This window comes from Lolium perenne, chromosome 6 (assembly GCF_019359855.2).
Source record: "Lolium perenne isolate Kyuss_39 chromosome 6, Kyuss_2.0, whole genome shotgun sequence".
Taxonomy (NCBI): Eukaryota; Viridiplantae; Streptophyta; class Magnoliopsida; order Poales; family Poaceae; genus Lolium; species Lolium perenne.
Window position 1 is genome coordinate 217,686,576 of NC_067249.2, and position 15,946 is coordinate 217,702,521.

The 15,946-nt window shown below is 47.5% G+C and overlaps 3 protein-coding genes across 3 annotated transcripts; 2 read left to right on the plus strand and 1 right to left on the minus strand.

Moving 5' to 3' along the window:
• The first annotated feature begins 3,770 nt into the window (after nucleotides 1–3,770).
• LOC127306119 (sphinganine C4-monooxygenase 1) lies at nucleotides 3,771–6,598 on the plus strand. Its single transcript, XM_051336726.2, has 2 exons — nucleotides 3,771–4,341; nucleotides 5,730–6,598. Exons 1-2 carry the CDS (start codon nucleotides 4,111–4,113, stop codon nucleotides 6,288–6,290), a joined length of 792 nt encoding a protein of 263 aa, XP_051192686.1. The 5' UTR covers nucleotides 3,771–4,110; the 3' UTR covers nucleotides 6,291–6,598.
• A 661-nt stretch (nucleotides 6,599–7,259) lies between these two features.
• On the plus strand, nucleotides 7,260–11,124 carry LOC127306118 (probable hexosyltransferase MUCI70). Its single transcript, XM_051336725.2, has 8 exons — nucleotides 7,260–7,582; nucleotides 8,022–8,088; nucleotides 8,177–8,229; nucleotides 8,627–8,973; nucleotides 9,184–9,395; nucleotides 9,621–9,877; nucleotides 9,954–10,132; nucleotides 10,401–11,124. Exons 1-8 carry the CDS (start codon nucleotides 7,414–7,416, stop codon nucleotides 10,512–10,514), a joined length of 1,398 nt encoding a protein of 465 aa, XP_051192685.1. The 5' UTR covers nucleotides 7,260–7,413; the 3' UTR covers nucleotides 10,515–11,124.
• Nucleotides 11,125–11,444: 320 nt separating this feature from the next.
• On the minus strand, nucleotides 11,445–14,495 carry LOC127306120 (cullin-3A). The gene is made up of 2 exons (XM_051336727.1): nucleotides 14,169–14,495; nucleotides 11,445–13,645 (listed from the first exon to the last, which is right to left on the minus strand). The coding sequence occupies exons 1-2, from the start codon at nucleotides 14,336–14,338 to the stop codon at nucleotides 11,605–11,607; spliced, it is 2,211 nt and encodes a 736-aa protein (XP_051192687.1). The 5' UTR covers nucleotides 14,339–14,495; the 3' UTR covers nucleotides 11,445–11,604.
• Nucleotides 14,496–15,946: the final 1,451 nt, after the last annotated feature.

Consider the following 15,946-nt stretch of genomic DNA (forward strand, 5'->3'; position numbering starts at 1 on the left):
AGAAGAAGTGCAACGCGAAGAGGGTGGCGGCGGACGAACAGGCGAGGTTGATCTCCATCAACTTCGGCCAGCCGCGCGTTGGCCAATTCCCTGGGCCATGGCCGACCCAAGGTATGATCGGCTCTCCTTCCTTCTCACCGGCGTCGCCAGCCACGGGCATGTTCCATGACACCTACGCCGCCGGCATGGCGGGGTTTACGCCGACACCGCCCGCGTACGACGGTGCGATGTACGAGGGCATCTCGCCGGCCCTGCGACATGGGTCGCTCTCCTTCTCCAACCCCGGGATGCCGCCGCCGAATGAGCCCGTGATGCACGAGATGATCACGTCGGGCTCCATGACCATCGCGTCGAGCCCGAGTTTCTTCACACAAGAGGAGGCAAGGGCGACGGAAGCCATCGCGTCGCGGGGCGGCGTCAACCTCGACCACGATCACCACGATGAGAACGACGGTACCCAAGACGTCGACGAAGAAGATGAGAAGACCTACCTTGACCAAGACATGGACGAAGAAGAAGCGCCTGAACCCACGCAAATCTTGAATCGCCGGACTGTTTTTGCAGATGCGACGGACACTCAACATGTACGCGAGATCTTAAGCTCCTGATTGTCAACCGATGTCTCGCCCAAGACGAGGAGCTTTTAGGGCATCTCCAGCGGCGCGACGCATTTCGGACGCCCAAAAGTGGCCGCGAGCGTCCGTTTGCGTCCGTTTGTGTCGCCCCGCAGACATATTTTGTCCGCACGTCCGTTTGCGTCTGGGTGTGCTTCCACCGAGGCGACCCATTTTTTGAATTGCAACATAGTTAAAAACTTTTAAAGCAGTACATATGAATGCATAAAAACTATAGAAAGTAGATCTATAGGCCTAGACTACTTGCTTCCTGATGGGCTGGTACCGTCGTTGCATCGCTCCGTCGCCTCTTGATACGTCTCCGACGTATCGATAATTTCTTATGTTCCATGCCACATTATTGATGTTATCTACATGTTTTATGCACACTTTATGTCATATTCGTGCATTTTCTGGAACTTACCTATTAACAAGATGCCGAAGTGCCGATTCTTTGTTTCTTGTTTTTGGTTTCAGAAATCCTAGTAACGAAATATTCTCGGAATTGGACGAAATCAACGCACAGGGTCCTATTTTGCCACGAAGCTTCCAGAAGACCGAAGAGGAGACGAAGTGGGGCCACGAGGTGGCGACACCATAGGGCGGCGCGGCCCAAGCGCTGGCCGCGCCGACCTAGGGTGTGGGCCCCTCGTGCCGCCTCTTGACCTGCCCTTCCGCCTACAAATAGCCTCCGTTGCGAAACCCCCAGTACCGAGAGCCACGATACGGAAAACCTTACTGAGACGCCGCCGCCGCCAATCCCATCTCGGGGGATTCAGGAGATCGCCTCCGGCACCCTGCCGGAGAGGGGATTCATCTCCCGAAGGACTCTACGCCGCCATGGTCGCCTCCGGAGTGATGTGTGAGTAGTCTACCCCTGGACTATGGGTCCATAGCTGTAGCTAGATGGTTGTCTTCTCCCCATTGTTCTTAATTGTCGGATCTTGTGAGCTGCCTAACATGATCAAGATCATCTATCTGTAATTATATATGTTGCGTTTGTTGGGATCCGATGAATAGAGAATACTTGTTATGTTGATTATCAAAGTTATGTCTATGTGTTGTTTATGATCTTGCATGCTCTCCGTTACTAGTAGATGCTCTGGCCAAGTAGATGCTTGTAACTCCAAGAGGGAGTATTTATGCTCGATAGTGGGTTCATGTCTCCGTGAATCTGGGGAAGTGACAGAAATCTCTAAGATTATGGATGTGCTGTTGCCACTAGGGATAAAACATTGGTGCTATGTTCAAGGATGTAGTTACTGATTACATTACGCGCAATACTTAATGCAATTGTCTGTTGTTAGCAACTTAATACTGGAGGGGGTTCGGATGATAACTGAAGGTGGACTTTTTAGGCATAGATGCATCTTTGGATAGCGGTCTATGTACTTTGTCGTAATGCCCAATTAAATCTCACAATACTCATCATAATATGTATGTGCATGGTCATGCCCTCTTTATTTGTCAATTGCCCAACTGTAATTTGTTCACCCAACATGCTGTTTATCTTATGGGAGAGACACCTCTAGTGAACTGTGGACCCCGGTCCAATTCTCTATACTGAAATACAATCTCTTGCAATCTTTTTCTTGTTTTACGCAAACAATCATCATCCACACTATACATCTAATCCTTTGTTACAGCAAGCCGGTGAGATTGACAACCTCACTGTTTCGTTGGGGCAAAGTACTTTGGTTGTGTTGTGCAGGTTCCATGTTGGCGCCGGAATCTCTGGTGTTGCGCCGCACTACATCCCGCCGTCATCAACCTTCAACGTGCTTCTTGGCTCCTACTGGTTCGATAAACCTTGGTTTCATACTGAGGGAAAACTTGCCACTGTACGCATCACACCTTCCTCTTGGGGTTCCCAACGGACATGTACTGTACGCGTATCACCTCTCGCGCGGCCGCTATGGCTCGGTGTGCCGCCGCGTCCTCTTGCAGGCACTGCTCCAGCCTCGCGTTGGCGGCGTCGTCCTTCAGCGTCTTGAAAGACTCGACGATGGCCCTCTGCTCCCCCGCCTTCTCCTCCGGCGTAGGCGCATCAGGGTCATCGGAGGACCAAGATATCTCCGAGTCGGAGTCCTCTGCTGCAGCGGCGGCCGCCAGCCTGCGCTGTTCCAGCTCGGCGTCGACCGCCGCATGGGCCGCCCGCTCCTCCTTTGCTTCCTTCTCCGCTTCAGCCAGGGCCGCTGCGTCCCTGACCGGGTGGAGGAGGTCGGTGCTATCTTCGGAGTCGAACCCGTCGTCGGAGCTCGAGGCCGGGGGAGGTGGAGTGGGAGGTGAAGGTGGAGGTGGAGGCGCGGCATCCTGGCCGCGTCCGGCGCTGCTCATGGCGGATCTGCTAGGGCTGAGCAGAAGCGGCGCTACGGCAGCGGCGGCTAGGGTTTTGTGGGAAGGAGATGAGATGCTCGCGCCCCTGTTTATATAGGTCGGAGGCAGGGCGATGGCCGCGCCACGCGTGGCATCGCCATTACTACGTGCGCAGAGGTAGGCGACGGCCGCGCGGCACGCGAGGCATCGCCATTAACGCGGCCGCAGACTGCCGAAGCGACGCCTCGGCGCCAGTACTGGCGGAGAAGACGCATCGACGCTACGTCATTGCCTGGTGGGCCAGACAAAACGTCCGCCAGACGCGAGCGGACACTTTCCGCGTCCGCCGAGCGTCCGCCAGAGACGCATCACAGGCGCATATTTGGGCTAGGTTTGCGTCTCCGCGGACGGCCCGGTCACTTTGCGTCGCCTCGCTGGAGGTGGTGCCAGACGCATTTCTGGTCACGGCGGAGGTTGCTGATCGATCGTTTGCGTCGCGCCGGTGGAGATGCCCTTAAAATTCGATACGAACCCTATCTGCACCTGCACGCGTCACAATCTTCTAGTAGACCTCCAGGACGCAGCGTGGTAAAGCCGGCGAAAACGAATGGACTCCGGGGAGAGACCCAGCCCGGCGGCTGTTCTACGCAGGAAAAGTCCGGCGGCTTCACGCGAAAAATCCGCAGCGACTCGCCGTGACGAGTGGTCGTGAGCGGCACCAGCGTCGGCCTCGTGGATCCACCATCCGTTGACGCGCACGTCATCGTGCAGCACAGTTACCGGCTCCGTTATAACCTTTGGCTGGCCCAGTTGCAATTGCAACGTCCCTCCCCTCCCCTCGTCTCGTCTCCTTCCTCCCTCCTCCTGCCACAACCCGACGGCGCCGGCCGGCCCCCGCGCCACCGCCTATATACCCGTCGCTTTCCTCCACCCCACCCGTCCTCCCGACCGAGCCACCAGCCTCCGCCAAAAAAAAAAGATCTTCCCATCCCAGCTCCTCCTCCCTTCCCCTCTCCACATCCCTCCCCGCTGGGGAGATCCGGCCGTCCCCTATCCCCGAATTCGCGCGGTCTCCGACCCGGCGGCACGCGGAATTCTCCGGGCGCGCATTTCGTCCGCCGCCTCGCCGGGGATTCGGGCCTTCTGAAAGAGAGGGGGAGGCCAGCGGCCGGCGGGGGGGATGGCGATTGCGGTGTCGGACGAGCTGCTCGGCACCTTCGTGCCGATCGCCGTCTACTGGCTCTACTCGGGCCTCTACGTCGCGCTCGACGGAGTCGACCGCCTCCGCTCCTACCGCCTGCACCCCAAGGCGGAGGAGGCCGCCAAGAACGTCGTCTCCAGGGCCGCCGTCGTCAGGGGCGTCCTCGTGCAGCAGGCCTTCCAGGTCGTCGTCGCGCTCACGCTCTTCGCGGTAATTCCCCTCCTCCTCCTCGCCGGCCCGCCGCCGCTTAGTGCTTATAACCTAGCCTGCCAGTGTCCAGATACACCTGAATTCCTGATGCTCAATCAGTTAGCTCTGTCCTTTGGGGTAATAATAATAATGGGGACCAAAACCGTGATTTTTTTGCTGGAAAAGCGACCTTTTTCCTCTTCCAGAAATGGTATTACCGAGACAGACGCTTTGGTAAGCTAGTATCAAAATTGGTCAAGTCTTTGGCATTCATAGTTTTGGCATGCCATTGCCGCATTGCAGGCAGCGCAAAATTTTGGGCCTGGACACATTAACGAAAAGAAAACAGCATGCCATGCTTATTAACTGGGCAGTTTCTTCGCCTGGAGAATCTCTCTGCCCTTATGTTTTGTGTTCACATTTGCTATAGAAAATCAGCAGCTAACCATTAGCCAACAAGGAATCCAAATGAATTAGTGAACAGAGTCGATCTTTTCCTCTTCTCTTCTTTCAGAAACGGTAGTGCAGAGAGAGACGCCTGGTAAGCTGTCCTGGTCTGAAGCGAAACTGGTAGTCTTTGTCGCTCATAGTTTCGGCATGCCATTGCGGCGTTGCACAGAGAGCAAAATCTTGGGCCTCACCATCTTAATGAAAGGAAATCAGCATTTCACGCTTAAAACTGCAGTTTCTTTGTTTCCAGGGAGAATCGCTTGGCCTTATGCTGTGTGTTCACATTTGCTATAGAAAATTAGCTAACAGGGAATCCTAATGAATTGGTGAGCAGAGTGGTTTTGTTTCTTCTTCGGAAATGATAGTACAGCGTAGTGAGCAGAGTGGGTCATTTCTCCTTTGAGAAGTGGTAGTACAGCGATAGACGCCTGGTAATGGTAAGCTAACCTGGTCTGAGACAAATTTGGTTTAGAGACGCCGTTAGGTTATCCTCCCTTGCTTTGGCATGCCATTTTCACATTCCACATAGAGCGGATTTTTTTCGGACCTGAGCGTAGGAAGCCCTGTGAATTTGTGAGATGGTAAGACTAAATACTGATGTTGATTATGTCTTGAGTTAGTTCTGGAGAACAGTTGTATTCCCTCTGTTCCATATTAACTGTCGCAGATTGGTTAAGATACGCATGTAGACCAATCTGCGACCGTTAATATGGAACGGAGTAGTATTTCTAGCATAGCATATAAGCCTGGTACAAGCCCTTAAATTGATGTAACATGAGCTACTTTATGTGGACTGAAGGTATATCAACATAGCTTCTATGGAGAAAAAATTGATGCCCAATTTAAATGAACAAGTTTTTTATAAAAAAATACCGAGTCTTTACTATCCTTGTAGAGTTTACCTGACAGCTTCATTTACACACAAGTTTCTAACATGGTTAATTTTTGGTGAACTGCAGGTTATTGGTGATGACAGTGGTATTGCACAGAAGCAACCTTCTGCTGTGGTGATAGCACTTCAATTTGTCATCGCGATGTTTGTTATGGACACATGGCAGTACTTCATGCACAGATACATGCACGTCAACAAGTTCCTATATAAGCACATCCATTCCAAGCACCACACTCTTGTAGTCCCTTATTCCTTTGGAGCTCTTTACAACCATCCTCTCGAGGGACTAATCCTGGACACCATTGGTGGTGCTCTCTCGTTCCTCGCCTCTGGTATGACTCCACGAACATCGATATTCTTTTTCTCGTTTGCGACCATCAAGACGGTGGATGATCACTGCGGGCTGTGGCTTCCTGGTAATATCCTCCATGCTTTGTTCAGCAACAACAGCGCTTATCATGACATCCACCACCAGCTCTACGGCAACAAATACAACTTTTCGCAACCTTTCTTTGTCCTTTGGGACAAGATACTAGGGACATACATGCCCTACTCTCTCGAGCAGCGAAAAGGAGGAGGGCTAGAGTCGAGGCCAGTTAAATTAGTAGAGCAAACCAAGACTGATTAATACATGCATAGTCTCTGATCCTTGTTCCATTTAGGTCCTATACTCACCGCTTTGTCGCTCCCCCAGATTTTCTAACTACGCAAATGCTGTAGAATTCGTGTCCTGGTCCGTATAGTGAGGGTTTTTCTTGTTTTCTACACTTTCTTTTTGATTTGGTTTGGGAGTTCCGTCTTGTATCAAGGTATACCGGGTAAAGTATTGTATTGTATCAAAGAATACTCAGCATCCACTTGGATTTGTCTCCTCTGGATTGGTCTGTACTTCCATCCATGGCGATGTTGACAAAGAAGGATGATATTTACACTGTATTCAGTATGCAGCATTGAGTTGTACTTCTCATTCTTCTTTTTTCCTTTTCCTGTGTGTGTGTGTGTGTTGATACCTGTGGTCGATGAATGCTAAGCTTTTTTCTGATGTGTGTAACTTGAAAAGATGCTCCTTAATGAGCTGTACAGAAAGAGCTGTCTGTGTTATTTTGCAACTTCGTTCTGCAGTTTTGGATGTCAATCAGGCGCTTTGCTGCGCCGCTAGGCTGGTCTAGCTAAACTAAATAACGAAGATCGTTGTGGCAACACTGCATCAGTTTTGATCACTTTGAGATATATTTCTGCTGACTACGATGTGTAAATGGTTAAATTAACTACTGCTATTGTACTTCACAGTCCAGTTACTACACGTACGCTTAATCCTGCCTAAAACACACAGAAACTGGGAATTTTGCTAGGAACAAAAAATTCTACTGCCGCTGAAACGGTTAACTCTGACTACGATCATGAGGCAGGCAGACCGCAAGACCAGAAATAACAGCTACTCTGAACATTGGTTGACACAAATTTAAATCAAATGCATCATCACCCATTGGACCATCAATGTGAAAAAGTATAATTTGTGAGATATACTGCAGCTCTGCATGATCAGAAAAAACTTCGTACTGTACTAAAATTATCGAAGAACACAACATGTCGCATGAAATTTGGAACAGTGTCGTGCCCCCAAGATAGGGAGGAAGACACGGGAACAGCAGGAAACGCAACAGGGGGAAAAGCCCGTGAGATTTGGCCACGCTCTTCCCGTACCGTCCCCGCGACTCGCCGGAGCGCGCGCGCGCGCGGCGTGGGGGCCTATGCCGGAGCACCGCCTGCCGACATCCACCCCGGCCGCGGCCGGGCCCCGCCGCCATTCCCGACGTCCGCGGCGCCGTTGCCGCCTGCTCCTCCTCCCGGCCTTTACCCTCGCGCTTCTCTCCCTCGCCTACCTCTCCTTCTCCTCCCACTCCAGCCTCCCCTTGCACGGTCAGCTCTCCTACCCTGTAATTAAGGTTTGCTTTCAATGTACGTAGTACTTACTCCGTAGTGGCGAAGGTGAACAGATTGCGATTTGTTCGTCTCAGTGTGTCTGTGTGTGACTGCAATGGCATCGACATGTTATCTCCGCTCCCATTGCGATAATTCGCGGGGCTAGTGTTCTCTATGATGTTGCATTTGTGAGGAGGGGAAGTTAGGACGTCTTTGCATCATGTTTAGCTCTTAAAGTTCACTGTCAATTCAAGAGTCTACAAAATTATGATTTGGCGTGCGACAAATTGTTTAAGAAATAAACTTCATGCTGAACAAATTTGTTGCTGAACCCTACATCTTCATGTTAATCAGATATTTGTTAAGAGTGACAGAGGCAGTTTTATCTTGTAACGTTCTCAAACTTCTCTTGAATGATGCTTTTTCTGCTGCGCAGAGAATGTTGGGAAGGAAATGGACAAGAGGTACACACTCAATGCCACCGTCAAGGAAAATGTCTCTATGTGAGTGCACATTTACCACTTTAATGTGTATATGCACACATCTTTGGGTGTCACTAAAGGTCAATCATCAGATTTATTTTTATGTCAGGGCTATAGAAGAGTCTGAACCCTTCATAAGAAAAAAGAAACCTCATAAGCATTGTAAGCACCTTCTGGACCCTACTCTCTAAACATTGAAGTAACGTCGTCATTTTTAATCTAATGTATGAAAAATCTGTCATCTATCAGTCTGTTCCGAAATATAAGACGTTTTGGGAATTTGAACTCCCAAATCATCTTATATTTAGGAAAGGAGGGAGTATTTTTTATCTTATATGCACACAGTTAGAACAAACATGTAGATATGCTCGGATGGTTCTACATTCAGAATATCTACTCTATCTTTTGCTGCCCTATTAAGCCTGTTGATCATCTAAATAGAACCATGTAGATGATTGATATATTGAAAAAAACCGATGTTTCTCAGTTTTTTATTAGTTAATGTATTTTTTTTGCGAATTAGTTAATGTATTTGTTGACAACTAATGAAACGTTGCAGATGTGCCCTGTGAAATTGAGTTTTTGCCGTCCGTTGAAAATCTTGTGGAGCCTGCTGACTACAACAATTTTACCCAGTTCTCATTGAGCTATATCTTGAAAGAGGAACATTTGGCTGGTAACGGATCATTGTTTGGAGGGCACCAGAGTCTTCAAGAAAGAGAGGGGACATACTATGCAAAAAACCAAAGTCTCCACTGTGGTTTTGTAGAAGGCCCAGACGGTTACCCTAGTAGTGGATTTGATTTGTATGAACATGACAGGGCTTATATGGATACCTGCCGTGTTGTGGTGTCATCATGCATTTTTGGAGGCTCTGATTACTTAAGGAGACCAACTAAAAGCAAGGTACTTTTCTTATTCCTTTTTTTGTGAAATGCATTGTAACAAGTGCCATGTTTTTGAGATGCAAAATTTCAAGTTACCATCGTTTGCTCCTTACCAATTTCTTCTGCTATTTATTTTCATGATAATTGCATGCTTTAGCAATATTCGTTACTTCTACCATAGGTGTTATTACATGATGTCAGAAACATTACCAGTTTAAAATTCTCACAGATCAGCTCATACTCTAAGAAGAATGTATGCTTCATCATGTTCCTGGATGAGCTAACGTTGGCAACCCTTTCCTCTGAAGGACACGTCCCTGATGAAACTGGATCCATTGGTCTTTGGAGAATTGTTGTAGTTAAGAACTTACCCTACAAAGATATGCGGAGAGCAGGAAAGGTGCCAAAACTTCTGGCTCAGCGACTCTTCCCATCTGCCTTGTAAGTTTTTGTGGATGGATTTGTCCATAGTATCTAGTTGTATGCAGAATCTGTAGAGTACCCTATACTCCTGCAAAATAAAATTATATAAATTCTAAAACATCTGCAAATAGTTGGTTATTAACTGGTTGGTGACTTATGCATGTCATCGCATCAACTCCTAATATATATTACCTACAAATGCATTCTTTCTCCATCGCTAACATACCACATTTTACCCATTAGGTACTCCATCTGGTTGGATAGCAAACTGCGTCTTAATGCTGATCCAATGCTTATCATTGAATATTTCTTATGGAGAAAGAAAGCAGAATATGCCATTTCAGTGCACTATGATCGCACATGTGTCTGGGAGGAAGTGCTTCAGAACAAGCGCTTAAACAAGTACAATCACACTGCTATCGACGAACAATTTTACTTTTACCAGTCTGACGGCCTTTTGAAGTTTAATGCTTCTGGCCAAGAGCCTCTTCTACCAAGTTGTAAGTAGCATTTACTTGTGTTTTTTTAAAAATCCTACGAGTAAATGAATTGATCTAGTGTATCATAATTTTGCAGATGTGCCCGAAGGATCTTTCATTGTTCGTGCCCATACACCAATGTCTAATTTATTTTCATGCCTTTGGTTCAATGAGGTCAACCGTTTCACCTCACGTGATCAATTGAGTTTTACATACACTTACTTGAAGCTCAGAAGAATGAACACAGGAAGAAATTTTCACCTAAATATGTTTAAGGTAATAAATGTTTACAGTAGAGCCTTCCTTTTTCTAACTGAGTTTCTCCGGATGTATTGCTTTTCTATCTCGGCTAATAATAGTTACCTCAATAAGATCCCATGCCTTTGCAATATTTTTTGTTGCTCAAATTGATTATCCGTCTCAACATTTATATCTTTCGTTGGCTACAGATGCAAAAATAGGAAGTCATCTTTCACCGCATCAATGCTTAAACAGGTTCACATAGAATTCTAATACGGTGCTTTTCAATTTATTTTTGAAACAGGACTGTGAAAGAAGAGCAGTAGCTAAACTCTTCCACCACCGAACTAATGGAACTACAGATCCACCACCTTCTAATCATCGTATGGATAAAACTCATTCATCAACACCAAGCTAAGATTGCATTGAGGAATTGATGGCAAGACTACATTTCATTTTGAGATGTGTACAATGCATCGAGGTGTTTCTACAGTTCCCTTTTGCAGCACAAATCATAGGAAGCACCAATGTATTCCGCTGTGATCAGAGGAACAGAAAACACGAAGTCCCAATCGTGCATGTCTACTTTGTACATGGCAGAAATCTACCGGTGATCACTTTCTCGGGATATTATAGTCGATTTCAACTCACTGCTGATGGTCACTGCTCATTGAAGGAACAAACTTACTGGTCGGAGATCACCTAAGCAGTCTTTATCATTTCTAGACTAAGTTAGAACATGTTCCAGGGAGAACAGGGCGTCGACCTGTTGGTTAGCAGTGCGGGAGCGCCTGCTGCCCACCCGGGCTCGAATCCTCGGATTGACGGGTGTTCAAGGAGCTTTCTTCTATAAAGCTACGCCAGCCAGGGCTTGTACTGGCTGGTCGCATTTTTTTTTAGAACATGTTCCAGGACAATTTCTGAAGGTTCTTTATTATAGTGCTCGGAAAATTCTTGGATGTATTTTTTATGTACTGCAACTTTTGAATCAGTGAGCTTTGGTCGTATACAATGAAATAATCACATCACACCGGGAAAGCTTTAACAAATTATCTTGCATTAATTTTTAGTTTTTTTAGTGCATCGGCTGCATGGCTGGGAGTATTTGGACAAGAAACGTTAACAAACGATAGAGATGTTAAATATTGAAACAATAATGAAATGCATATATATACTCTGCCAATCTTCACATTCGTTAAGAGTTCAGGACTGAGAAGCAGCATCCTAGGAAAAGGAAGGAAAATGTGTCAAGTCAAATCCCTGGTAATATATTTCGAATATGAAATTCTGAATGAACAAGTATGCATAACAGAAATGCAGCACTAGTAACCCTGTTGTAGAGAGCGGGTAAAAACCACCGTTTCAATCGATTGATAACCAGATCCAATAGCTGCTATGATTTCAGTGGACAGTGTCCAACAAATAAAACTGAACTCAAGCATAACGGAAAATGTTTTACAGTAATACAAGGAGGCCACATCCTCATGAAATATATCACATGGTGGGTTTTACGCAAGATAGCGATATAATTTTCTATCTGCTTTGTCCCTTTCTAAGAACTCACGTTCAATTAGAGATTCTATGCGTTTTTTTATGATAACAGGGTTTGGCAAGAACCGTGCTTGCAACTGCTTGGTAACCTCAGCTACGATACTGTTATGATCCAACACTCTCCTGGATTTCATGATCCTGACAATGGCAGCCTCAATTTGAGGTTTCCTGTCCTCCTCAACCCGTTGGCGAGTCTCCTGCTTCTCTGGCTCGGATTCCTTTTGTGCGACCACTGTCCCAATCTTCACCTTAACAAGCTTGCTTGTGAACTTGTCATTGAAGTAGAATGTGTCATCCTCTGATATGTCCTTGCTCATGGGCTCCTTACGGAGAACATTCTTCCCTTTGACACAAGCAAGAGACTGGAGACATCTCTTTAGGTCTGTGGCAGGTATCTCAGTAGCTTGTTCGATATCTTTGTAGGTGTATCCATCATTGGAATTAAACAGCATGAGGACACACATCTGATAAGTGGATACATTTAGCTCATGCTTCTGGCCTTTCCCAAATGTGGCTTTTATATCAGCTGTCCCCATATTTGTTTGCCATGTCAATCTCCGGCCACTATGAGTTCCAAGATAATATGCGCGGAACTTCTCACATACTACGAGGATTTCAGGTGGGAGGGTGCAGGGAGGGCTGGGTTGCGTTGGCCAAGAGCCAGTTGTGAGAATGTGGACATCAAGCGTAGGGCCATCCCCAAGCTCCTCAGATTTCTTGGCATAGAAATCTTGCATGGTGTCCTGAGAAGTCTTCATGTCAGTGAACATGCCCTCCAATTTGGAGGTGAACTGATACCCGCATTCTGTCTTGAGTTTCACTATCATACTCCTCTCAGCATCATCAGAAACAGTTTTGGCAGAAAGAAGCCTTTTCGCCAAATGCTGCTTGTAGTACTTCTCAAACACATCCTTCTCCTGAAGGTAACGGAACAGCATCATGACTTTGTCCAATATACCCTCCACGTCCTCTTCTGTTGCCCCTTTCAGTCCTTTGCGGAGTTTGTCATCAACATACAATGATATGAATTCAGGTGACCTGTTGTTTAAGTTGATGAAGAACTCAAAGGATGAATTCAGAGCATTTTGGAAGGTTTTATCATTGCCAAAAGCAACACTGATGATCTTGTCATGCTTGTCCTTCTCATTTAACAAGCACTGGACAAATTCCACAGGGTCTTTCAGTCTCTCTGGGTCTGTCACCAACTGCTTCCCTGTTTCCCGCAGGTAAGAAATCATCATATCTCTGATTGTGGATAGACCATCAGGAACCCTTCGGAATAAGGTGTACATCCTACCCAAATCTTCATACTTGTCATCTATAAGCATGTTGACAAGGCCTGAGTTCTCCATGTGGACCAATCTATGCATGTGATTGGCAATCATCTCTTTCTCCACCACGCTAGTTATCTTCGCCTCACTGCCAGCATCCAAGTAGTGAGATACACGCTCCATTTCCTCATTGAGCCGCCTCTCAGCCTTCTTAAGATAGTTGCCACAATCACAACATTCAATGAACTCCTGAGATTCCCCACTGTAGAAGCTAGCTGAAACTTCCAAATATGGCTTCTCAAAGTCATCTTGATACACAGCAGGACCAAGATCCATCAGCATCTTTGTTATGCTCCTCATCAGGCCCCTGTTGATCACCTCACCCATCCTTTCTCTGTGAATAAGATCGAGAAGGGTGTCGAGCAGCCGACCATGGATCATGGAGTGGTGGATTATATGATCCCTCCACAGATTCAGACCAAGCTCGTGAACAGGCGTCCTATGAGACGTCGGGACGTAAGTCCGGTCCATGTACATTAGAATGTCCCGGATCATCTGCAACGCCTTGTTGTGATCCATCCACTTGGCGTTCAGCTCTGCCAGAAACAAACCGCCCTGCGCAGCCTCTATGGATTTCGATATCTCCTTGAGGCGCCATGTCAGAGTGCTCTCGAGGCCGTTGTAGAGCTTCTCGCCGTACTTGTGAAGCACCATGTTGTAGGCGCTCCTGCACATGGAAAGGGAACTCGCGAGTTAGACTAGAGGTGAGAACACAATAGCTTAGCATACTACATTTGATATGCGCCCAATATCCATGGCGTAGCAATTCGTTACCAACTTAGTTCAACAGACAATATGACTCAGACTTGTACATGACAAGTAAATACGCAGCATATATACCTAGTGGAGCACAATGTCAACAGCTAGGAATCCACCACCGGCCACACACGCAAAAGAAAAAACTGGTTTTTTCAGTAACATTATGGAGGGTACCAGCTGAAAGCACAATTCTCTCCGATAGATCAATTTCTTCCATCGCCTTGCACGACGATAGGAATATCCAGCTAAATTTCACAAGGTACTACCAAGAACCAGTTCCAATTGCACAAAGTCTCTACCTTGGAACCAAAAAAATTCCCCCGAATTCACAAGGGTGTGTTATCTAGCTAAGCAAGGGGAGCAGCGAGCGTAGATCAGGCATGCTAGCTTAGGGGTAGGGCGGACGGGGCAGGGATGGCTGGAGGACGGACCTGTATAGCTCCTCGAAGGAGAGGCCGCTGGCGTTGTGGTTGTAGATCTCGTGGATGGCGTGCTCGAGGACCTTCCATGTCCGCTCGGCGTACTTGGGGTCGAGCTCCACCCGGTGCTTGAAAGCCTCGATCTTGAAGTTGCGCTTCCTGGGCGGGCCCCCGCCGCTCATCCTCGCCGCCGCCGGTGGGTCCGCCTCGCCGCCGGCGGCTGGCTAGGGTTTCCGGGCCGCGGGGTGGGTGGACGGGACGTGGGGAGAGGCGATGAACGGAAAGAAAGAAAAGGGAACGATAGATAGCACAGCGAGTTTCCTTCGCCGCTGGGTTCGTTTGTTTACGGGAAAATAGAGGATTGTTGTTACTGCTGTCAAGCTGCAGCCGATAATCAAATCGTGATGAGTACTAATTCATGCAGTAGTTATTTTTTCGCTTTGTAGATTACCTAACCTAAAGTGATATACAGTACAAACCTGTTTTGTTTGTGGTTGATCTCTCGCTGAAATTAGCTGGACATTGGCGGTTTTCAGATTCAGGGGACAAAATAACATTGGAAGATGGATTTGGTACCACTGATTAGGGTAGCTCGAATCATGCACGATAGTAGTAGTAGGATCGCACGAGCGAAAACGACGATGGCCGTCACCATCGTGCCATGCAATACCGAATTTCCTGTGAGGTGTAGGAGTACCATCCATCGTGCCATGGAGGAAAGCAGAGAGGCAGCTTCTCTAGCCAACCACTCGTCGCTACAATGCATGTGCTAATTGATTTCCTGCACTAACAAAAGCTTGGCGGTGCTTATCTAATCTTTGTAGTTAAAGCGTCCCTTTTAGCACCTCATGACCTGGCATTTTGCATTTGAGAACTGAAAAGAAAGCACTCAACCTCGACACGGATGTAACACCCGATTTACCGGAAATATCAGGATATTTGTTTTCGAATTGAGAATTAATACTTCTATCTGGCTGTATCAAGTAGCAGCACCTTTAAATTACGAAATGTCGATGTAGAGCAATTGGTTGATCTGTGAGCAATCGAAAGCTTTTTCGAGGGCACGCCAATAGCGTGCCAAAGCTTTACAAAAGAAAAAAGAGGGTAATTTACAAGAACCGACACCAAGATGCGAACATCTAGGGAGGGAACTCCACACACACCCGCTAGCCTACTCTCGTGGCATGACTAGGCTGCCTCGATACGCGCCAACTTTCAAAGCTCAAACTCATCCTTGATTTGCATCTGTTGCACATTGCGCTGCTGTGTGGTGTTGTTGAAGGCTCGGGTGTTTCGTTGTTTCCACAGCGTCCAAGCTGTGAGAATAACCAGAGTGTCGAAGCCTTTCTTGTCCTTCTTGTGCACTAACTCCCTAGCAGCTTCCCACCAAGAACGTAGCGTGCTCTCCGTGTTTGTTCGACGATGTTCAGGCCTGCCGCCAACAAGCATTGAAACCAAACCTGTCGCGAGTATGGGCATCGCATGAGGACGTGGTTTACCGTGTCCTCCTCCTGCAAACAGGTAAAACATGCCTCTGTATCCTCCTGTAGTCCATGTCTCTGATGCCTGTCCGATGTTCAGAGCCTGTATCTGAGTGCCAACCAGCAAAAAATCTTGCATTTGAGTGGGTGTCGTTGCCTATTCGACGGTACCTCGGAGGAGGGATCCTCACGAGGGGGAGAAGAAGTAAGGGCCATAGGGCGGAGTGCACACGGGACGGTGGTACGCGATTTACCCAGCTTCGGAACACCTGCACGATGACAGGGCCTACTGCTGCTTGTCTGGAATTA

Excerpts from the sequence above, each read along its gene's own strand:
- LOC127306118 (XM_051336725.2), top strand. The coding sequence starts at position 7,414 with ATGCCGGAGCACCGCCTGCCGACATCCACCCCGGCCGCGGCCGGGCCC. Across the intron at positions 8,230-8,626 it reads AAAGAAACCTCATAAGCATT|ATGTGCCCTGTGAAATTGAG; the intron begins GTAAGCACCTTC and ends GAAACGTTGCAG. Across the intron at positions 9,878-9,953 it reads AGAGCCTCTTCTACCAAGTT|ATGTGCCCGAAGGATCTTTC; the intron begins GTAAGTAGCATT and ends ATAATTTTGCAG.
- LOC127306120 (XM_051336727.1), bottom strand. The coding sequence starts at position 14,338 with ATGAGCGGCGGGGGCCCGCCCAGGAAGCGCAACTTCAAGATCGAGGCT. Across the intron at positions 13,646-14,168 it reads TCCTTCGAGGAGCTATACAG|GAGCGCCTACAACATGGTGC; the intron begins GTCCGTCCTCCA and ends TTCCATGTGCAG.
- LOC127306119 (XM_051336726.2), top strand. The coding sequence starts at position 4,111 with ATGGCGATTGCGGTGTCGGACGAGCTGCTCGGCACCTTCGTGCCGATC. Across the intron at positions 4,342-5,729 it reads TCGCGCTCACGCTCTTCGCG|GTTATTGGTGATGACAGTGG; the intron begins GTAATTCCCCTC and ends GGTGAACTGCAG.